The sequence below is a fragment of the Cnephaeus nilssonii genome, assembly GCF_951640355.1.
Source record: "Cnephaeus nilssonii genome assembly, chromosome: 21".
NCBI lineage: Eukaryota > Metazoa > Chordata > Mammalia > Chiroptera > Vespertilionidae > Cnephaeus > Cnephaeus nilssonii.
In genome coordinates, this window is record NC_137092.1 from 25,155,892 (window position 1) to 25,179,659 (window position 23,768).

A 23,768-nucleotide genomic window follows, 5' to 3' on the forward strand; every position below is an offset into this window, starting at 1 on the left:
TACATTTAAATAATCCTTCCTTCCCCTGTGATTATAAAGGTGTTCACCTATAATTTCTTCTAATGGTCATAATGTTTTTATTTTGTTTCAGGTTTAGATCTTTAACTCATCTGGAGTTTAATTTATAGCAGTGGTTCTCAAACTGTAGTATGGGGATAACTGGAAGTCCCAAGACTTTTTCCGGAAGTTTACAAGGTCAACCCTATTTTTGTAATAATACCAAGACATCATTTGCTTCTTTTCACTCTCATTCTCTCATGAGTAGTAGAATTTTCCAGAGGCTATGTGATAGGTAATGATGTCATCACTGATTGGGCAACTTATAAACAGCAGAAACTTAGTGCTCAAGGTTCTGAAGGCTGCGAGGTGTCTGATCAGAACACTAATCTCATTCATGAGGGCTCCACCCTTATAATCTAATCACCTCCCAATGGTCCTACCTACTAATGCCATCACCTAGGAGTTAGGATTTCCACATAAGAATTTGGTGGGGGCGGGGGGAACACAAACATTCACATCATCAAACATGGTAAATATCAATAGCTGTACCCCACATAAACAATAATTGTGGGATCTTCAATAATTTTTAAGAATATAAAGGAGTTCTGAGACCAAAAATTTTGAGAACTGTTGGCATAATGTATGGGATAGGGGTCCCATTTCATTTTTTTTTTTCAGTTCTCACACATTTTTTGTCCAACTATTTGGAGGCATATTATTATTATTATTATTTCTGTTGCAATTGTCAATGGGATCTTCCCCTGTTACATAGGTGTATAGGTTTCCTATTATTTAGGTATATAGGATTGCTATTGACTTTTTGCATTGATCATGATTTAGCAACATTACTCAACACTTAGTCTAATATATTTTTCTTGAAAAGTCTCTTGGAGATTCTAATTAAAAAACAATGTTTTCTGTAAATATTTTGTACTTTTCCTTGCTAATCACTGAACAGCTTTTTTCTCTTAAATACAGGACTAGAGCTTGTAACATAATATTTCATTGTAGAGGTTAGAGCAGGCTCATCATGTTCTTGACTCTAATGATAATACTTCTAGTCTCATAATTAATGTTTGTTATAGATTCTTTGTATATGGTATACTCACATCAATAGTCTTTGTTAGATAAAAGATTTTGTTATTAATTATGTTTCTTGACTTTTCATTTTATTTGTATTTATTGAGATAGGCAGCATATGGATCTTTTCCTTAATCTGATAATAGGTGGGTTATAGATAGATTTTAGAAAGGTCTATGTATTTCAGCTCAACTTCATTTGTGCTTGATGTATTATATTGTATACTCTGCTGGATTTGATTTTATAACTTATTTAGGATTTTCATATCAAAGTTCAAAAAATGAGATTTGTCTAAATTTTTCTTTGGTATCCAGATTACAGTAAATTCATAAAATAAGCTGGGTAGACTTTACTCCTATTACCTGGAACAATTTGTGTAGATGGGATTGTGCCATTAACATTGGCAAAGGTCACCTGTAAAACCATTAGGCATGGTTTCTTTGACAAAACATGGGGGGAGGATGGGAAGGACTTTTGACTACTGACCTATTTTATTAATTATTGATTGGTTCAGACTTTCTATTTCTTTTTGAGAAAATTTGCTCTTTTCTGGTATATTGTCTATTTTTACCTCAGTTTTCAATTTACTGGCATAAGACCACTCAATATTATAAATTTTACAGTATAACTGATGATATTCTTAACAGCTGTTAAAGTCTTCTCATGTGACACTCTTTACATCATGAAGCAGAGTCAAGCTCTCCCAAAGTACCTATCCAAATTCATATCATACAGAATCTGTGAGACAATAAAATGGTTTATTGTTTCATACCACTATGTTATGTTTTGGATTATTGGGGGGGGGGAGGGGGATTGCACAGCAATACACAGAACACAAGAAGGAGACATTTAATAAGAGCCTCAGAAAGAGAGAATATCATTTTTGTATCCTGGATCCTTTCCTGCTGATGTCTCTTACCTCCTTATAAGACAAAACCTCTCCTAGCTCTCTCATTTTATAGGCAAGCTTTCTGAAGCCACTCAAGTCAGTTTTATTACCAACTACATGCTGACGGTTCCTTGATCTACAACTTTAACTCAGATTTCTCTCAAGTTCTCCAGATCCTCAAGATCTCTAAATCCCAGACAATTGCAGTTCAATGTGTCCAAAACCAATTCATTATCTCCACAGTCATACATCTCTCCAAGTGATTTCTCCACCCATGTTTTCTATTTTCATCCAGTTTCCCAAGCAGAAACCTGGGGGGTCTCCTTGATTTCTTCCTCTCCCTCCCTCATGGACATAAGTGACCAAGTCTTATCATCATATTTCCATTTAAGGAATTTTTATAGCCCAGAATTTATTAACTATCACTAGAGCCATAGCAGTATAATGAATTAAAGATGAGGTTAAGTGGGATAAAAAAAAATTAAAATGTCACTGAAGTCAATGTAAAAATAGTTTTGGTATTGCCCAATGGAACATAAAGTTTGAAAGAATAAGAACTTACAAGAGATTGTTAGATTTAGTTAGGAGGTTCTTGGTGATCTCAAGGTCACCTGAGGGATAAAAGATGAATATCTTCAGTGTATATAGTAGTTGGACAACTGTCTGTGTTACTGTTGTAATTACCTAGTTGTTAATATTAATCATAGGAAAGGAGCGAAGGGGAGGCCAGACATTATAAGCTTGGTCATCTGGGCAGCTTCACTAAGAAGTTGCAGTTTGACACTCCCCAGGGAACTACTGGTCCATTCCTTGCAGATCACTGGGGAAAGGGACCCACCAAGGGGGAAGATGGATGCTTATGCACTGAAGTTGAGGTTATGTAGGGAAGATGCTTGCCTGTCAGTCTAATCTGGGAAACAGATCATTGGCTAGAGGGCGTAGAGCCACTGCAAGTACTCGAAATCTTAGAAGGTTAAAATCTGCATACAAAGGAATTATCTTGTTCCTCTTGCTTTGCTCCTGCTTCCTTGCACTCACCCTTGCTCCCTCCATAGCCAGGTGTCCCTAGAAGCCACATGGCCCAAAGCCATGCAGACCCCACATGCAATGGACTGCCGCTGGGAGCACGAGCTAATCTGGACTGTATTCGATAGGAATGGAGGCTCTGGGCAGGAGCGCTGCTGAAGACGAAGTGGGACTTTTTTTCCTTGGCGGGACAGAGGGAGATGGGACCTTGGGAACTCGGGTTTAATTCCGCAGAAATGAAACTTTCCATGACACCTCATCCTCCTATGGGGGCCTCAGGAAATTCTTATTCCGTGGCACCCCAAGAAGCTCACTTCCACCAGCAACAGGTGGGGGCCACAGAGAGCACCGCACTAACATCTGGACTGCGCTGTTTTGTGTTGTTTTAAATGTTTTCATTGTCACCAAAATGGGTAAGAGTTGGGTGACATCACACTTTGTACCCACAGGTTAAATTCAAATGATACATTTTTTTTTTTTTGGAGAATAGTCTTTAAAATGACAATGCAAAGTTTCTCATGGTACATACCAGCCTCCTTGAAGTGGCTCATTACATAGAATTATCTCCAACTGTCACAGATTATAGGCAAGGAGAGCCAGGACGTCCCTTCAGAAGACAGGGATTGCTGAGTCTGCAGGCAGATTGCAGAGGTCACCAAGTCCCTTCCTTGTTTTTAAGACAGAATGGGAATCTAGTCTCTTCTTAATATCTCTCAATTAAAGCAGATTTTAATAGATAGATGTCTAACAACTATTACTACCACCAGGCAGTGCAGTTCTTGACTCATCCATTTCTTCTTTCTCTTCTTCCAGACTCCATGGTTTCCTTTCTTCGTGTTCTCTTTCCCTACGCTTGCTTCCTTCTCCGTTCAGTTTTCCTGCCTCTCTCTCTCTTTTTTTCTCTCTCACCCATAAATAGAAACCAAAAATGTTGAGGTTCCTGACTGGTTACATTCCAGATAAATAAGGAAATGCAGGTTGTTGTATAACTGGGAGAGGTCAGGGGTGTGATCTAAAGTTGAGAGAAGAGGAGGGTTTTAAAGGTAAAGGAAGTCAAAAAGGTTAAGTATAGGTTTCATTTTAGACTTTTATTACATAAAATGATTCTTTTGTGAATTCCATCCAGGCATTCCATCTTTCACAGGTGATCCAAAATTACCAAAGATGGTCAATAACATGTATTCAAAGATGATCACCTTCATTAGTTTTTGTTTAAACAAAAGTATCAGTACCCAATATTTGCATTAGAGTGAACCTTAGGAAATGCCTTAGGAACTGTCTATAAGAACTTGTGTGTTTTTTTCAACCACCAGGATGTAAAATGTCACTGAATTCAATGTAAAAATTGTGTTGGTATTGCCCAATGGAACATAAAGTTTGAAAGAATAAGAACTTACAAGAGATTGTTAGATTTAGTTACATTTATCTTTAACCTATCTCCTTTTCAATTTCCAGTGTTACTTTCAGGCTCTTGTGATGTAGCAGGTAGCGAGACATTGTTTAAAAACAATGACCAACAAACTCCTAATAACAACAACAAGAAATCTATCTTACTTTTTGGTTGGTGGGAGATATTGAAAAATATAAAAATAAACAAGCCACCCATCAATAGTTTGTCTCACAGAAATAACTGCTATTAATATTTTCTTGTATTTCTGACCATTTCCTATGCAATTCTATTTCATAATTACATTTATATATGCGGTTTTGTATCTTCCGGGCATGTGCTAGTCTAGAACACTTTTAGTCATGGTTTCCCATCCCTTTTCTGGTCAGTGGAACTGTATATGTTCCTTTTCCTGCTGGGAAATAGAATTTGAAAAAAGTAAACTCTGCAGTCTCCTTTTGAAGGAGACATTAAGTGGATTATCTAGGTGCATGTCTGTTCTTTATCTCAGGGTAGAATGGCTCTAGGGTCCTCTACCACAGATTTATCCTCTTTAATTGCCCCCATTATTTGATTCTCCTCTAAACTTTAAATTCTGAAAGCAAGACTGTATACACATTTCTACACCAGTACCAGCCTATGACCCTTTATGTAAAAAATTCTCAGTATATTTTTGGAGATTGAATGAATGAAAGGAAAAGGAAACACTACAATTCTAGAGGATCCGTAACTCATCAAGCCTTCTCCTCAGTATCAGGATGCATGCATCTGGATTAAACTTCCCAGAAGTAAAATATAGATTGAGATTTGTCGCAAACGAGTAGAGAAAGATAGGAATTGATCATCAGTGAAGCATCCCCTATAGACCCTAAACTCCTGACTCTACCTAAGATTCCTCCTGTGTTTAATGCTTCAATTTGGCTCTCCACAAATATTTATAGAAAATTAATTTCAACTCTTTCCTCATTTAATAATCTTTGTAACATCTAGGCCACTGCTGGCTACATTTTGGAAATAGTGGCATTCCCATATTTGGCATGCCTATAGGCTTGGTCCCACCACAGGGACATTGTTAAAGAACTAAAACCACGCATATCCTATTGGACAAAGTATTGGATCACTCAAGGGACATTAATAACAAGCTTACAGCTAATGAGAGAGAGAGAGAGAGAGAGAGAGAGAGAGAGAGAGAGAGAGAGAGAGAGAGAGAGAACCATTCCTGAGATGTCAGTTGTCTGGTTCCTGATGAGCCTCCTTATCCTCTTTAGCTTTGGCAGATCTCAGATCTCATCTCATTCAAACAAAAATTGTTAATGAACTGAGACATCCTCTGTAAGTAGATGGAAACTGTTTTCTCTCTTGGCAATTTATATTTGATCAAGATGCAATTGGTCATAAGGTTTTGAGGCAGTGTGCTGTGTACTGCTCTCTCTACAAATGCAATTTTACAACATTTTGTGTTTGTTTTTAGAAAATCAAGTTTAATTCCTATTAATTGCAGTGTGAAGTTGAGTGTGTGAAGCTCTGATTCACCTCATTTGCATAGAGAGAGCAGCACCACCTGTTGAGTGCCTTCAAGGTTCCGGGACTGCTAAGTTTATTACATACATTATCTAAGGTTGGAGAAGAGGCAGGCAAGGACCAGATCACATAAGTCATCCAAAGGATCAGTAACTGTATTCTAAGGGCAATGGAAAGCCAATGGAAATTTTAGGCCAGAAAATAAAATAAAACAATTTAAAAGCTTAATATGGCTAAAATGTGAAATATAAGAATACATTAATTTACTGTTTAATGTGTTCTGGAATGTGCTCTACTATCCAGTAATCCAATAATATCAGTATATATATGACAAAAGTATCTAGATTTCTGATATATAGAATTTTTCTGAGAACTGAGAAGACCCTAGGGTAGTTAAGCAAAGTGGAGCAGTACTTGGGTACATATTCTTAGTATGCCTATGTCTCTTTGCCTTTCATTAATACTGTTTTAACTTGAATTGCAACTGGAGGTGATAAAATAATAAGGGCAGGAAAGGAGAGAGGTGTGCCCGTGTGTACGTCTGTGTGTGTGTGTGTGTGTGTGTGTGTGTGTTTTCCCATGGTTTTGGAGAAGAGCAAATTTATGACAATGAATGTCAGTATCACATTTTCTTTGCTCAAAAATAGCAGTCTACAGTATAAAAATCAGGAAAGTGAAAACTACTGGGTAATACAACAGATTTTGAATTGAAATACATTAATTTTTTACTAGGGATCCCAAGATGGCTCTGGTAGTATTTGGAAGAATAAAGAGATCCATGAACACTAAGGCCCTTGGATAATATAGAGTATTGCAGACTAAAGTTTTAATTTTCTTTCACTTTTTTAAATTGATTTCCAAGAAGAAGGGAGAGGGAGAAAGAGATAGAAACATCAATGATGAGAGAGAGTCATTGATTGGCTGCCCTGTACACCCCCTACTAGGGATCGAGCCTGAAACCTGGGCATGTGCTTTGACTGGTATTGGAACTGGTGAACTCTTCATTTATGGGTCAACACTCAACCACTGAGCAACACTGGCCTGGAAGCAGATAAGATTTTAAGGTATGGTTCTTTCCTAGAGGTATTGTCTTATGGGGAGTTGGGAAAAATTCTTGAAGATTAATAAGGTTCTTTTTTTCTCTTGGATTGTGGACTGCATTGCTTCCTGACTGTTCTCCAGGCTCAGTGACTCCCTCTTAGGAGTGAATAAGTAAGTATATACCTAGCAAACTTCTTTGAGAAAGGCTGCTGACCCTTGGTCTAAGAAATCATGAGCTACAGGAGACGTGCGTTTAGTTGTCAGTTTGTCAATCTGACTCATTTTTTCAAAGAGAATGAATCACTCATTTGATTGACTCATGTAGCTCCATGGTACAAGGTGTGGTAGCACAAAGAGCACAGGCCAGCTTCAGGCACATTACGTACCTGAGTACTGCAATTGATCAGTCATTCTTCTCAACATAAAAACACATTTATTAAGTACCTAATTGTATACATGACTTGAAAACATTCTTACTATGTAGGCTAACTATCAGAATAAATTAGCACTTGTTAAGGTTTCATGGAATAGGTAAGATGTCTATTATTGTAAAAAGGGAGGCGGCTAGCTATGTATTAATTGTCGGGTTACCAAAGCTCGGAGTAAATTTGGTAGGAATGTGAAGAGTAGCTTCTCAGCAAGTGCTTGGTGTCTGGTTGAAAACTGGCCACGCTGCTTACTTGGGCACAGATGTGGTTATGTTAGGCTGTTTTTCATGATAAAAGGTGTTTTAAGTTTCAACCCTCTAGAATCTGATGCTCAATATCCTGATATTGTATTTTTTTTCTGTAATCAGAGTCATGGATAAAGAAATCTATCTTCTTCACCACCCTCCCCCCCTCCCCCAAAGAAATCTATCTTCTAGCACTGAATGAGAATAGATTTGGGTATATGGCCAGACCTGAGTATGATAGCCAAAGATTAAACAAGTTTTTTTTTTTTTAAATAATTTTATGCTTCAGCAGTTCTAAATTATTCATTTTTGCTTGCTATAAAAGAGCAAGGAGGCAAAAAAAAAAAGAAAGAAAAATTAGCATTTATCCAGTGCCAGTGTAGTATGTCAGGCACTCATATACTCAGTCACATCAATCATCATTAAAATTGACAAGGAGCAGGTAATAGGTGATGTTTCCATTTTGTCAAGGAAGAAACTGAAGTTCAGAGACAGATGGGAATAGTTGGAATGCTTACTCAGGTATGCTAGCTTATGATCTTCCCATAAGATCACTTAGGCACAAACTGAAAAACTTGAACTCAGGTAGGATGAAATGAAATGAGACAGCTTCTTCTCTTTATTTTGATTTAGATATAATCTGTATCTGCACGGGGGCGGGGGGGAGGCAAATAAAATCTATTGCAGAAAGATGCTTGTATTCTACAAATCTGTTGATGGGGAGGGGCAATAGGAAGAGATGAGATTAGGAAATGTACATTAAGCAACATGTCAATCCTGGGTCCTAATTTTTCTGAGTCCTATTGCTTTTTTAAAGTATTTTCAAGATGAGCATCAGTGTCTCATAACCTGTAAAATGTGAATGTTGCTGTCCTGCCTAGTTTTTATGGACACTGTAAAGCTACTGAACAAGCTTTAAAAAGTTATTAGGAAAGTTGCTATAAAATACAAAGATTGTTTATATTTTGGACCCTCACCTGTGTACCTAAATTACTTTGTCCTTACCTTAATTACCACATCTATCATATTGCATCCTAATCACTTCTCTACTCTCTGGTATCTTGACCAGCAGGTGGTTCCTCCAAGACAAGGACCATGTCTTTTTTTATTGCAGTATCCATAGTAACCTAGACAGTGCCTGAAATATAACAAGTGCTCAGTAAAAGTTTCTGAATAAACAACACAATAAAAGGATTCATCTTTTTAATATATATATTTTATTGATTTCAGAGGGAAAGGGAGAGAGAGAAACATCAGTGATGAGAATCATTGATTGGCTGCCTCCTGCACACCCCCTACTGGGGATTGAGCCCGCCACCCGGACATATGCCCTTGACCGGAATCGAACCAGGTGGACTGACTCTCTATCCACTGGGTCAAACCGGCTAGGACAAGGATTCATCTTTTTTATCCTAGTCTCCTTATTTCCAAAATCAGAAGGGTAATATTTTTCTAGGTTGCTTATCAGGAGTGTCACGATACATGCTCATGTACTCGCATTACTGGAGATAGGGGCCACCAAGAAGGTATCATTATGATGATTACTAAAGGGGTGATTATTTTACATCACTGAAGTTTTATTCTGGCTAAAAGCATTTTAAAAAAATCTAGCCAATACATTTCAGGAGAGAAACGTAGGGCGTGTGGGGTAATATGTAGGAATAATCTCCATCTCTGGGCTCTCACAGGGTCGAAGAACCAGAGATGAGAGCAACCTCTCACTAGGTGGCTCCCTTTCCCGCGAGGGGGCGGCGCGTGGGCGCGGGGAGGGCGGCCGGGGGCATTGTCCAGCCGCAGTCACCGTCGCGCCCCGGGCGCGGGCGCGGGCGGCAGGAGGGGCAGAAGTTCAGCCTCCGTCTCGTTCATCATCATCTGTCTTTGGGATTGATTTCCAAGCAGCCTGTGCTTTCATTTCCTCCAAACTTACACATGATGTTCCAAATAGACGTTGGTTGGTCCAGTCTCTCAGTAGATGCAATGTCAGGGGAGGGTCTTGCCTGTCCACCTGGCCTGGAAGACCGCAGGAATCAGGGACTCAAACAGAATCAGCCCATCAAAATCCTGATTTTCCCTATCCCCGTGAGGCCGACATTTCTGGAGGGTTTCACACATCCCAAAGGACTTTGGGAGAGCTGCTTCAACGGCTCCACAGGACGAGCTGAAAATAGAATGGATGTCAAATGCCTTCGAACCAGTAGGATGACTTCTGCAACGACTTCTCACACTCTCAGTGCCACTGGCCCCGTTCTCTATTTCTGTTTTTAGGCCCAAACCTGACACAAAAATACACAGGCATTCAAAAAGATTTGTTCTAATGAAAAAAAAAAAAAGTTTCCCTAGACGCCTTCCATCGGAACTTCGCGCCGGTATCTAGGGATGGTTTTTGTTTTTAAATCCTATTTTCCCCAACCCTTTCCTCTCCAACCCGAGACACAAGAGTGGCAAGTTCTAAAACACTGCAGACTCATCAGAGAGTGAAGTTGGCAAAGAAGGGAGAAACTCGGTCTCCTTTGGATAATCAAGCGGGACCTCCACTGGGGGTACAACCGCTAGCGTCGCGCCACCTCCTTGGTCCTAAAAGATGGAAACCCACTTGTTCGCTTCCCAGGATGTGTTCCCTCTCACGCCGGCCTCCTGGCGGCAGGTGGTGGCTCCGGAAGGCCGGAGCGGGGGACTCCGAGGAGGCTCCGTCTACGAGGGAGGGTGTAGGGTGGGGTTTGGGGGATTCCTCTAAGGGGGGGCGACCCGCTGGGAAAAGTCGAACGTCCCTTCCGCAGGCGGGAGAGCGATCGTGGCTGTCGTGTGCCGTTCTCCTCCCTCAGGGACCCCGCCTTGGCGGGATCCCGCCTCCCGGAGCCCGAGGCTGTTGTGGGGAAACCCCTTGACCGCCACAGCCCAGCGCCGCCGCCTCGTCCCCCCGCTCCGGCCCGCCGCCTGCCAGCCTTAGGGCCCTGCGTCTTCTTCGCAGGCCCGGCCCTCTCCACGCCCGGCAGTGAGAGGAAGCTATGGAGGTGGTTCCCGCACTCAAGCGGGCGGAAAAGCCCATGGTGAATGCCTCGGGGTGTCCCCCGAAGCTGCGGGCAGGGGAAAGGGAGGAGGAAACGAACTTCCCCGCCCGGGAGAAACACCCGGATTCCCAACCTGGGGGAGGCCTTTCGATGTCAGGGAAGCCGCGGGGAAACCCTGGGCACCTTCCCGGGTATCTTATTCGCCAAGGGAGGGTCAACCGGTTGGCGCACATTGGTTACCATGACGATACTACAGCTCCAGTTTCCATGGCAGCTGCTTATCCAATCCCGTTGGTTTCCTTTCTCTTCTTCCCGGGGCTCCACCCCATCCCCTCCAACAGTCCCTACGTGCGGGGGGAGGGGCCGCGGAAAACAAGAAGGGGTCCTTCGTGTCACTCTAGGGCACGAGGGGAGACCAGAGTCCAGGCTGGCGGGCGGAACTGTAGGAGGAAGGGGCGCCGTTTCCGGCAGGGACGAGTGGAGGATTGGAACAAGGAAGAGACAAGTCGGGTGGAGTTGAAAGACGGGGGAAGACTTTGAGTGTGACTCCCCGTAGATTTGGGCTCGATGGTCCCGGTGAGGCTGGGGTTGCCCCCTTGCGCGGGGGAGAGGCGTGGATTGGCCGGAAACCGCCCAGCGCCCGCAGCGGGCTACTCAGCGACCGCACAGCTGCAGCCCAGGTAGCTGATCCCCTGGGGAAGCAGGACCGAGTCGGAAATCACCGAGGGGCCGGCGCCGCTGAAATCTCGCGAGAGGGATTCCTACTTCCTTCCTCCGCTTCTCCTCTTCCCCCGCCCCTTCCCACAACCCTCCCCCCTCCCTCCTCCCGGGTCGGAGTGTCCCTGCGCCCCACGGGCCGGAGCTGCAGCGAGAGCAGCTTTCCCCGGTCCCTCCCCTTCGCCTCACTCACCCCCACCCCCCCCGCCGAGCGAGGAGGAGCCGGAGGAGAGGAAGATGGCGGCGGCCGCCAGCACCCGCGGGGCCGCGGGGCCGCTCCGAGGAGCCTGAGGAACCCCCTAGAGGCTTCGCGGGAAGACGCGGCGGCGGAGGATGAGCCTGCAGAGCGCGCAGTATCTCCGGTGAGTGCCGGGCCGGTCGGGACGGAGGGGAGCGGGCCGAGGGTTGGGGCATGGAGCCACCGACCCAGAGGTGGTATATCCGGGGTGGCGGGGGAGTTGCCGTGTCCTCTCTTTCCCCGGCGGGAGGTGGGGGCTGGAGGGGCCCCGCGCGAGGCGGCGGAGCGGGCGCACCGGGGTGTCTCGCCCCTGCGGGTCGGGCTGAGTCCCAGCGAAGCCGGCTCGCCTCGGTGCGGGGAAGGAGGTTACGGAAGCGGGAGCATGTGTGCGCGCGCGCTCGGGTCGCGGGCTCGCTGGTGCGGGCTGGGGAAAGCGCCCGGGGAGGCGGCGGCGGCGACCCGGAGTGGAGGTGGGTGTGGAGGAGTCTGAGCCCCGTGGCGGGGGAAACGTGGTTGTGGGGTGGAACTGGCTGGAGCGGTGCGTAATGGGAAGACTGGGTGGAAATGTGCACACCTGGGATGTGTGGGGGGCTGGGGGAGGAGGACTGGAGGAGGGAGAAGCCGCAGGAAACCGGAGTGAGTTCTTCATTCTCGGGTTGGAGGTACTGAGGAATCCTGCCATCTGTAGTTAGTTGGCGGAGTGGGGGGTGGGGGCACGAAGAGGGGTAATGGATGAGGAAGTGAGGAGCGAGAGAGGTACGACGGACGGGGTTGGGTTCCCCTGAAGAAACTGGGTTAGAACCAGTGTAGTCGGGAGATACCATTCTTTAAGAGTGGCGTAAGGAACTTGCACGTCGGAGGTAGAATGACGCATGGATACAGGGTGCGGGTATGAGATGTGTCTGGAGTGGGGTGAGGGTGGGGGCGATTGATACACGTCTTAGGAGGGGGGAAGATGCAGACACATTGGAAGCAAGCATACGAGGGCGAGAGCATATTGAGTGGAGAGACACCAGCTATTTATTGTGCATCCAGGAAGGTTCCATGGAAGCTGAATTAAGAAACTTGGAAGTAGAGGTACACAAGGGTCAAAATCTTGATGGCAGAGAGAAGTAAGGTTGTTACACCCTGAGATTAATTGGGGAGTTGCCACTGTTTAAAAGGGGAAGGCTGACTTTAAAGTGGGTCCCTTTGTCTTTAGGAGCAGAACCAAGAAAGGCAGGCTTGTTACCACAAAGTGGTTTCATACCTTGCAGAGGAGGAAATTGGATGGGGTAGACGTCTGAAATGAGCAGAAAAGTCACTGTAGTTGTTTAGCGAAGTGAAAGTATTGATGGGTTGAATGCCAGAGTTTAACAGGGACAGGGATCCACACAACCTGTGTGCCCAATGACTTATTGGGTAGTTGGAAGGATGTCTGTATATCAAGGCCCTTTTTTTTTTCCTCCTCTGATATCTGTTTATTGTTTAATATGTCAGATAAACTTAATACACCTGCGGGAAAGATCTGTGGTAGATGCTGTAGAGGGGTGGGTATGGAAACTGATCATCCGGATAGTCCTTTTAATTTTAAGGAATTTGCAGTTTAGTATACATTAGGCAAGTAAATAAGTACCAGCACAGAGTGAAAATGGTAAGTGTCATAAAAGATGCCAAGTGTTATAAAAGTCCAAAGGCAGATTACTTGAGCACTTGGTGGGAATCAGGAAAAATGTCCTTTGCTCATTTACTCATTCATACACTCATGATTCATCAGTCATTTTGTTGATCACCTATATAGGAGACCTTATACCAGCTGCTATGAATAGAAAAGTAAGAACTCCACCCACTGCTTACAGAGTTTACAGTTTGTTAGGCTTCAAGGGGAAAATGGCACTTAAAATGGTCCTGAAGGATAAACAATATTGGATTGTTTATCCAATATTATTATTTATCCAAATTATTTATCTAATATTAAAAGTGTGGGTTGAGAAGAGTGGAATCCAAATGGAAGGAAACTGAGCAAAAATATGTAGATAGGGAGGTTGGGGGCTTGGAGAGTTGTTCAGTCCAGTTACACAAGAACATAGAGCGATACAGCTGGAAAAACATAGAGTTTTATAAGTTATTTAGTTTTACACCTTCCTTTTATAGATGAGGAAAGATAGCCCAAAGAAGTTAAAATTATTATTATTATTATTTTTTTAAATATACATTTTATTGATTTTTTACAGAGAGGAAGGAAGAGGGATAGAGAGGTAGAAACATCGATGAGAGAGAAACGTCGACCAGCTGCCTCCTGCACACCCCCCACCGGGGATGTGCCCGCAAGCAAGGTACATGCCCTTGACCGGAATCGAACCTGGGACCTTTCAGTCCGCAGTCCGACGCTCTATCCACTGAGCCAAACCGGTTTTGGCAAGAAGTTAAAATTATTGAGAATCATACAGCTGGTGTGTGGAAGCTCTGTAACTCAAATGTAGGTCTTTTAAGTCCAAATCAACTGCATTGTGCAAAATGTCTGGGCTTATCCATTCTTTCCATAAATATGTATTGAGAGCTTACTATCTAGGCACTGAGGATATTGTGGTGAGCAAAATGAACACATGAATAGGTTTATCAGGTGGTGACAATACTAGGAAGAAAAATAAAGCAAGAGAAGGTGACCACTTGATAAGGTGCCCATATTTGAGAGGGTCTTGACTCTCATGATCTATAGTTTATAGTTAAAATGAATGGGCAATAGAGAATCTGAGTTGGTTTGTTTAGAAGGAAATTCACACGTTCATAGCTATGTATTAGAAAGATGAACCTGTGTAGTGTAATGGGCAGTTAAGGCCAGAAATAAGGTGGTGGAAGTGGGACAAAAAGGTATGATAAAAAGCAGATCGGGAGAGTAGTGGGAATATTAATGGGAAGATCACTTGGCTTTGAGGGGCTTCTGTGTTAATATATATCTTATATTTTGTAAGTCAACATGGTCCAGAAGACTTATCCTTAAGATGTGAAATCAGTGGCAGACAGCTGGAGATGAATTTAGTTCATAGAAGAAGGGAGAAAGAATAAGAGTGAACACAATGTTTGAATAACCTTTATTTTCCAGTTGAACAGGTAAAATGGAGCTGTCGTAAGACCTGGAGTCCCTTGGAGCAACGGTCGCCAACCGGTGGTCCGCGAGGTCCGAAAGGTTGGCCACCGCTGCCTTAGAGGTTCCTGGGAGCCAATCTTTTCTCAGTCTTGCACATCTGTCCTAAGTAAATAAAGCAAGACTTAGGGCTAATAGTCGCCTGGGACAAGCCTTTCTAATCAAGAAAGGCTTCCACCAGCCCAGATGTCCCCTCTCCCTCTTAAGATGATCATTCTATTAAAAGTTTGCTGTGGGGAGACTAGAGAATGTCTTCAGGGAAGCATTATGTTCACTTTTCTTTGATGAAAAAGGAAATGTTGGTTTTTATAGACAACTCAGGAAGAATGCTGGGTATTACCGAATGAGTATAGTTGAGGGTATAGCAGTTATTCATTGTGACCTTGACTTTAGGTCTTGTCTACCTTTGTCAGTATAAGAGCATGACTGGGCAACTTTTAAACTGCATAGCTACAGATCTTCCCCATGTAGATGAAAATTAGTTTTGTCTCAGCTGAATTAATTTGTTAGAGTAAGTGAGCTGGGTGTCTCATATTGAAATGGTAGGGTGGTGGCAAACCAGGAGCAAGGTGGTAGTTTCAAAAGCCTAAGAAATGAGGATATGAGTTAAGAAGCAGTAGTAAGACAAGGAAAGAAAAGGGATTTAACATCAAGTGAACCAAATTAGTCTTGAGTTGTAGAAATAGAGCAGAGTTGAAAGACAGGGAAAACTGTTTTCTGTATGGGAAAGGAGGTGGTGGTCTGGGCAAGAGAATATGAAACTTTTTTTTTGTTAGAAGGGATGTGTCATTTAAAAAAAGACAGCGACTGACAAGACTCCTATCCAAATGAATAAGTTGAGAATACTTTTCTACACTTTATAAAATAAGACATTTTTTTTTAATGTTTATCATTTTTCCTTTTTTTAAATATACAATTGTGGGTTTTTTTAAAAATATATTTTTATTGATTTCAGAGAGGAAGGAAGAGGGAGAGAGAGATAGAAACATCCATGATGAGAGAGAATCATGGTGGATCGGCTGCCTCCTGCAAGTCCCCCACTGGGGATCGAGCCCACAACCCTGGCATGTGTCCTTGGCTGAACTTGAACCTGGGACCTTTCAGTTTGTAGGCTGATGCTCTATCCACTGAGCCAAACTGTCTAGGGCAAGACATGGTCTTAAATATAGGGATTCTAGACTGTCATTGGAAATTTATTACCCAGTTTGAAAAAAAATCAGTATTTTCTCTTGATTTATGACAAAATGGAAAGATTTTTAAAGTCTAACACCTGTTGAGTAAAAGAAAAGGGTGTATTGAATATAGTTCATATGATAAGGGTGGGAGAAGGATGAGAATAGGCCATAGATAAGATAGTAGGTGAGGTATAATATCATGCTCTAATAGAATAGCATTTGCAATAATAGAAATACAAAAATTAACATGTCAAATTTGGAAAAGCAGGGTGGGGGTGGTTCTGATGTACCAGACAGGGAAGACATCATCGAAGTTTGTTTTGGAAGGTGAGAAAGTAGAACAATCATAGCCATAGGGAACACCAGTCACATAGGGCAAAGCTTGTTAGAAAAGGTGGCACAGGTGCCACTGACTGACATCTGCTACCTTTGCAGGAGCCAACTGTTCATACTCTGTACCCCTCTAACTTTCCTCCTCTCCTTCACTGTGCTCTTCTTTTTGTCTTTAATTTCTTTCTATGCTGTATGTTTTTCAGTGAGATCTATCTACTTGAAGTTGATCCCTAGTGTTAGAACCCTTTACAGGAAAGGTCTATAAATTATCTGTTGTATTGTTGTCGTTTTTTTATGATAACTTAGTGAAGAGGCTGCATTCCAGTGGCACTTATTTTGTCAGAAACTTTGTTTCTTCCTCTAACCAGAGGTAGAAATAATATAACAGCAACAAGGTTGATGTTTAAATACTAATTAAAATATTCAATATGTTGTAAGAGAAAATATATCACTGTAAATCTTGGAACAGAGGGAGAAGGGAGGGGATGAGGCTGGATAAAGCAGAACCTTAACCTAGCCTGGGGAGAAGAACAGGGATGTTAGTATATATATTCCTCCATTTGGCCTGGGTATTCACCATCTCTGGAAACCAAGAGATTCTAGAGCAAATACTGATACTTATTCATGTGGTCAAGAAGTCTTACCTCTGACCCATTCACCACCACCTCTCACCAAGTACAGGATTTTAGCTTTGGTCCCAGAAAATCAGCCCAACATGGCTGATTTATCAAACATGGTAAAATTGTTTGAAGGAAAAGAAACTCTCATGAGGCTTCTAAGACTATTTTTTGTTATAATGGTATTAATAGAATTTTACCTGCTTGAATATTGACTGGCTAAATTATTTTGGCAGTTAATTTCTGCTTCCCTTGTGGTTTCAGTTGGACTCAAAATGTATACTTCCTGTCCTAGTGTATGTTTCACTGCTATCCTTCAGCTGTTACAGTTTACCTTCATGGTAGGTGAAGCAATTGCTGAGTTTTTGTTTTTTAAGATATATAGTGAGCTCTGGATACATTATTGTAGTAAGTTTTTCATGAGGCATTTTTGCAATGGAGAGTGGTTGAAACTTTAAAAGGACTAGTTTGTTTTATAGTGGAGAAATATTATAAACAGCCTCCAACTACAGCTCTAAACCTGGCTAGCCTTTATTTTATTATTTTATTTTACTTATTTTTTATTGACTTCAGAGAGGAAGGGAGAGGGAGAGAGAGATAGAAACATCAATAATGAGAGAGAATCATTGATCTGCTGCCTCCTGCACGCCCCGCCCCCCCCCCCCCCCCCCCCCACTGGGGATTGAGCCTGCAACCCAGGCATGTGCCCTTGACTGGAATCGAACCTGGGACCCTTAAGTCTTCAGGCTGATGCTCTATCCACTGAGCCAAACCAGCTAGGGCCATTTATTTTTTTAATTGGTTGCATGAATGAGTACCTGAAAGTTTAGGTGATTGCTCATGTTTAGAGAATAAATTATTAAGTTCAGTTGTGTGGATAGACATATCAGTGGTCCAGGAGATTGTTAACTAAGAAGGGTTAATCAGCAATTATAGAAAAACACAGTGATGGAGTTTTGGCAAACATGTCACATAGTAAGTGAGAACTTGTAACCAACTCCTTTCTTGTTAGCATGTAAGTGGAGCTGAGTAGGAAGGTTGTTTTCACTGAACCTCCCTTAGACCCAATTTTTGCTCAGTGGGAAGAGTAGGTGACTACTAATTGTTTAAGAAAATTTTAGGAGTCTCAGGAGAAAATTTTAGGAGTCTCAGGTAGACCACGTAGCAATTTTGTTCCAAGTTTTTTTTCTTCTTCTTTGCGTCATTTATAACAGGGTTTCTTAACCTTGACACATACTGGCATTTTGGGCCAATTCTTTTTTGTGGGGAGCAGTGCTGTGTGTCGGATGATTTTAGCAGCATCCCTGGCATCTGCCCTCTAGATGCCAGTATCATTCTCCTCTATTTGTGACAACCCAAAATGTTTCTACACATTGCCCAATGTTCCCTGTGGGTGCAGATTCATTTCCAGTGGAGAACCACTGATTTAGGAAGATATATATGCACAGCATAGATTTTTTTTTTTTCACCTCCTTTAAGCCACAGATAATTTCTTAGGCTTCTCTTTACCGTTTTCTCTTAGGAGTAATAGGCTAGTTACCATGTTTAGACTTTACCCATAAAAACTTGTACATGTTTAAGTGTATTTTTTAATCTCTGTTTTATATTATGGAAAATCATTAAATACTTACTATGTGGGAAGCACAATTATAGGAGTTTCGCCTTTGGGAAAGTCAGAGATACCAGAGAAAGACGTTTAAGTCACTAAGAGCAGATGAACTGGTAAGTGCTATGTTAGAGGAACAGAAGTACTGTGTAAGTATAGGGAAGAAGAACTTCCAATAGAGGTAGAGGTGGGTGAGGAAGTGAGGTATTTTGGAGGAAGTGAGATTTGATCTGGGTTTTGAAAGATGGATGGACTTTTAAAAGTAGATACTGGGCAAATTGATATTTCATGCAGGAGGAACATCTCATGGTTCCTTTATTCCAAATACATTTTTAAAAAATTCATTCACTCCCATGTAATACATTCTGGCCAGGCCTTTCTAAGTTTTCCTTAGAAAAGATAGGTTATAGACAGAGTAGAGATGTGGAAGTGGTAGTTCTGAAGACTTTATGGGTGTCGAAAGGGGGAAGTGGTTTGATTAGAGTCCTGCAGAATCTCTTCATTGTATTTTGAACCTGGTTTATCCATTCCTCCTTAATATCACTTCCCAGGCCATTTCCCCTGTAGAGTACCATCCTCCTGTATCTTACTTCAGCTCCACTTTCTTTGAAGACTTCTTGTGCACACCAGTGATTTCTGTATTCTTTGAACTTTGTAGCATTTTCTGTCTCTTAGTCATTTGATACTTAAGATTTCCAAGTTTGTAATGATCTCCTTTTTTTATGTAAGTGGATTATCTCTACAGCTAGACTGAGTGTGGTAGAGACCATGTCTCAGCATTTTTTAAGTACACAATGTACATAATAAGTATTGAATGAAGTTTTTATGCTTTAGTTTTTGTAAAACATGGAATACTTAGAGATACTAGTGCTAGGCTCTGAGAATATAAAAACAAATAAACAGATTTTTGTTCCTGGGGGAAATGGATGTTGTGCATGTATTTCAAATTCAATATAATGAGGCAACTACTATGTTAAACGTTTTCATTTTATTTCATTTAAGAGATGCCGTGACTTTACTGAGGGAAGTGGAACTTCTGTCTGGGGAGTGCAGAGAAAGCTTCTGGAGCTGAACCCCTGGTTCAGTCTTAAAGGAGGAGTAGAATTAGCTAGATGAAGACAGAGGGAAGACTATAGTAGGCAGGGGAACAAAATGAGTAAATGCTTGGAGCAGTGCATTTGAGGAACTCTAAAAGGTTTGGTATTAGGAATGATAATTCTCTTGATGTAAACATCATGATTAGATCAGACTGGCAGTCAGGTTATGTCATAAATTAAAGAGATTTTGATTAGTCACTCTCTCATCCTGTGTTTCCTTTGGGAGTCTAAGGTTCTTTCTACAAACCTGGTCATTAATCTTATGGGAGCAATTTATGTTTGAATGGCTGATGTTGATTGTACATGTTCCTATTGGAATAGGGAGAACAAAAGAAAGATATGTATACAATGCCTGCAGTACTTCCTTTGAAGCATATAAAGATTTAAATTTCCTTACCTTACCTTTGAAAGTAGCTTCATCTTTGGCAAAACTTAGTTATTTGGATCATTATTAAATTACTAGAGGCCTGGTGCACGAAACTCATGCACTCGGGGCAGGGGCATCCCCCAGCCTGGCCTGTGCCCTCTCATAGTGTGGGAGCCCCGCGATGGATAGCCCCAAATAGGTAGGCCCTGCCCACCCATCCAGGGCTCCTCGATGGATTGCCCCAAAGAGGTAGGCTAGAGCCGGGCTGTTCTGCTCCCGCGGCACGCGGAGCCACGGGACCTGCCTCCTCCGTGCAAGGTGGTGGGGACTGTCTGCCACGACCTGCCTCTGCTGTGCGTGCAGCCATCTTGTGACGGCATGAGGGCATCACGGCGTCAGGGCATGACGACCACCTAGGCCAGTGATGGCGAACCTATGACACGTGTGTCAGCACTGACACGCGTAGCCATTTCTGATGACACGCGGCCACTGAGGCGGCCACGTGCCGAGGATGAAACATTTGCTGCTCCTGAGGATGAAACATTTGTAAAATAATGTTTTTTCCTCAAAGTGACACACTACCCGAGTTATGCTCAGTTTTTTGGCGAAGTTTGACACACCAAGCTCAAAAGGTTGCCCATCACTGACCTAGGCTATTATTAGTATAGATTATGTAGGAGAAGAGAGTTTTAGTAAATACATGTAATTCTGAAAATAGCTTTGAATTGATAGGACTTACTTTATAGAATCCTCACCAGTTGAGATCAGACATGGAATGGAGGTAGAGGTGAGATAAGGGGGGAAAGACATTAAGTAAAGTCTTTTTGGATTTAACTTTTAAAGTCTCATAAAAAAATTTCAGACCCTTTTTGATGATTAACATTTTCACAGTTCCTGATGACATTTTTTTTCTTCTGTAGTGTCTGTTTAAGTGAAATGCATGATTCTAAAATCTATATTTAAAGAACTGCTGTATTGGTGCGTTAATATCCTCAATCTGTTTTCTGAAAACTCCATTGGTTCACCAACCACATAAGTTGAATCTTTTTTCCCCCATGGCTTAGTATTTTACTACTGTATTAGTTAGGCTACTGTATATTAGAATGTGTTTTACTAATAATGCCTCTTAGAAAGGTCATCAATTATTTATGTAGTTTGTTTTTAATCAGGTGCCAACCTAACCAAATTTTCTTTGAGATACTATGTAGTGATGAGATATCTGTAATAAGATAATTAGAGTAAAGTGATGCTGTCAAGTACTGTAATATATGTAATTTAGATGGTTTCCTAGCAAAGCAGCATGTTTTAGTGAATTGGATGAGCATGGCCTTTGAGTTGAAATTGGCCTAATTTGTAATTAGGTTGTTCCAAGTTCAGATTTCAGCACTGTATAGCAATGTGACCTTGAACCTCTGCTCTGTATTTTCCTATCTATAAACTGACAATGATAGAATTATTGGGAAAATTACTTGAGAAGATGCATATATAAAACTCAACATAGTTCCACATTGGTAAAGAGCCTGATTTATGCATTGTATTCATTTTCTGCATTTCTGCATGTATGAGTATTTAACTTATGAACTTGCTAATGTATCCTTTAAATTGGGTGGTAGCAGTTGTGCCTTAAATAGCTATAGGGTGGTGGAAGGGTCTTTACTGTGAAGTGATCTACTTTATTCTTCAAGGGTACCATTTTACTTTTTACTAGTACTTTATACTTTTCAAACATTTTTATATAATTTTCTTCTTAGCTCTCCTGTACAGTAACCTTATGTATCTGGATTGGCATTTTGTAGAGAAGGAAAATGATAATGTACCTAATTAGTGGCAGAGTTGGGATTGACTTTACTTTTATTTTTCATGGACACTGTACATGTCCTGCTGGAAGGATTGGCTTTAATCTGCTCCCTTTTTGACCACTGCACACATTTGGACAGTACTCTTAAAAATGAACTTTCCGTTTTGTTATCTGTGTTTGCCATTGGCACTGTCAAGTAGAATAATGTATGTAATTTAGATAGCTCACAATTAGTGGTTTTAAATTCATATATTAAAAAGCATATTTTTTAAAAGTTAATTTTTTTTAATTTCAAGTGCTGACAAAACTGGTTCATTATTATGAAAATGCTATAATGAACATTCTTGTACACACATATCCTTATGTACACTTGAATGACAGGGTATGTACGTTTAAAAATACTTCCATTAAGTGTGGTAGGCAGAATAATGTGCTTCCCATACCCCCAAAGGATGTCTACATTTTGATCCCCAGACTCTAATAATCTATTATGTTGTATGACAAGGGGGAATTAAGGTTGCTAATCAGCTGAGTATAAAATAAAGAGGTTATCATGGATTATTTGGTAGGCCCAGTGTAATCACAAGTAGACTTTAAGTGTGGAAAGGGTGTCACAAGCCAAGGAATGCACACACCCTCGAGAACCAGACAAAAGTAAAACGAATTCTTCCCTAGAGCCTCCTGAAAGCAACACAGTCATGGTGACACCTAGATTTGACCTCACTGGGACCCATTTAGGCTTTTGACTTTCAGACCTGTAAGATAATAAATTGTGTTGTTTTAAGCCACTGAATTTGTGGTAATCAGTTACGTCAATAGTAGGGAACTAATACATGGTAGATGTTGCAGAAAATGCATACTGTTTATTCTGGCCTTAGCATTATTTAAAAGTACCTGTATCCTTATATTCCCACTAGTACTGAAGGTTTCTTGCATCTCACTTTTTATTTATTTGTTTATTTAGGCAGATTCAGTGATGTTTTTATTTGTCTAGCATTTCTCAGAATGCTTTCTACTGAACATTAATTCTCTGAGAAATTCATAGATGTTGGGATTTTCCATATTATCATGGCAAAAGAAATTTAAGAATCCTGGGTTAAACTGGATTCTTATTTAGGGCTTCTTATAGTTTGTAACATGCTAATGTGATTATGAAACTTTCAAGAGGGAAAGTTTAGTGTTTTCTGAAAGTTATGTCACATCTCACAAAATTGATACTTTTTTGGGACACTTATTTGAAAATGTGGCTCTCCTTTTTTTGATTCCTTTATCTCTTAACTCTCTCTGTAATACAATGACCTTCATATATGCCCATATCATATCTTAGACCTTATCATTCTTCAGAATTCTTCTACTTCTAAAACCTTACTTGCAACCATTCCATTTTGACTACAACCTCATCCCCATTAGTCCCACTGCTTCTGTTTAAGTCTTCTAGTATATTGGAATCAGAGGGAGAAAGACCACACTAGTGAGTTGAAAGAGGTTATTAATTAGGAGGTTCCAGTGAGAAATGATGGGGGCCAGACTAACGTACATGTTCATCTTCATACAAGAACCCCGTTGAAGTAAGTGCTTTTCTTGGTAAGGCATGAGTTACTTTCTTTGGCTTTAGACCCAAATGTGGACACAGTTTCTTGAGGTTATTCATTTTGGGTTCACAGATTCCCAAGTAAGGTAAGATGGAAATAAGAAAATAATTTGGAATCTGAGAATTATGGCCATGTACTGTAAAGTGAGTTTAAAAGTGATATAATGCAATACCAAGCTAATAAAATAACCTTCCAGCTTTCTGCTTTCCTGTTTGTTACCTTCAGTGTTTCTTCATACCTATAATAACAATTAGTCTTTCCTCTCCACTATTTTTGGCAGCTGGTGTGAAGTTAGCTACAAGGGATAGCAGGACTCAGAAATGTGTCAATATGAGTAATTCTCTCATTTTAAATGCTAACAGGGAATTGCTTTCTTTTGTGTGAGGATTTAATTGTTTGTGTGTTGAGTTTGGGGGATGTGTGTGTATATCCTGATTTTGTAGCCCTACAGATATAACCGATATAACCGTTAATATAAA

General features: G+C 41.3%; 1 protein-coding gene across 3 annotated transcripts in view; it reads left to right on the plus strand.

Moving 5' to 3' along the window:
• The first annotated feature begins 11,547 nt into the window (after window positions 1-11,547).
• Window positions 11,548-23,768, plus strand: part of SMG7 (SMG7 nonsense mediated mRNA decay factor) — a 60,100-nt gene continuing 47,879 nt past the window's right edge. For all 3 annotated transcript variants that reach the window (XM_079761608.1, XM_079761613.1, XM_079761609.1), the window contains exon 1: window positions 11,548-11,704. In XM_079761608.1, coding sequence (XP_079617734.1) covers window positions 11,676-11,704 — 29 coding nt within the window. In that variant the 5' untranslated portion in view covers window positions 11,548-11,675. The remainder of the gene's footprint in view (window positions 11,705-23,768) is intronic.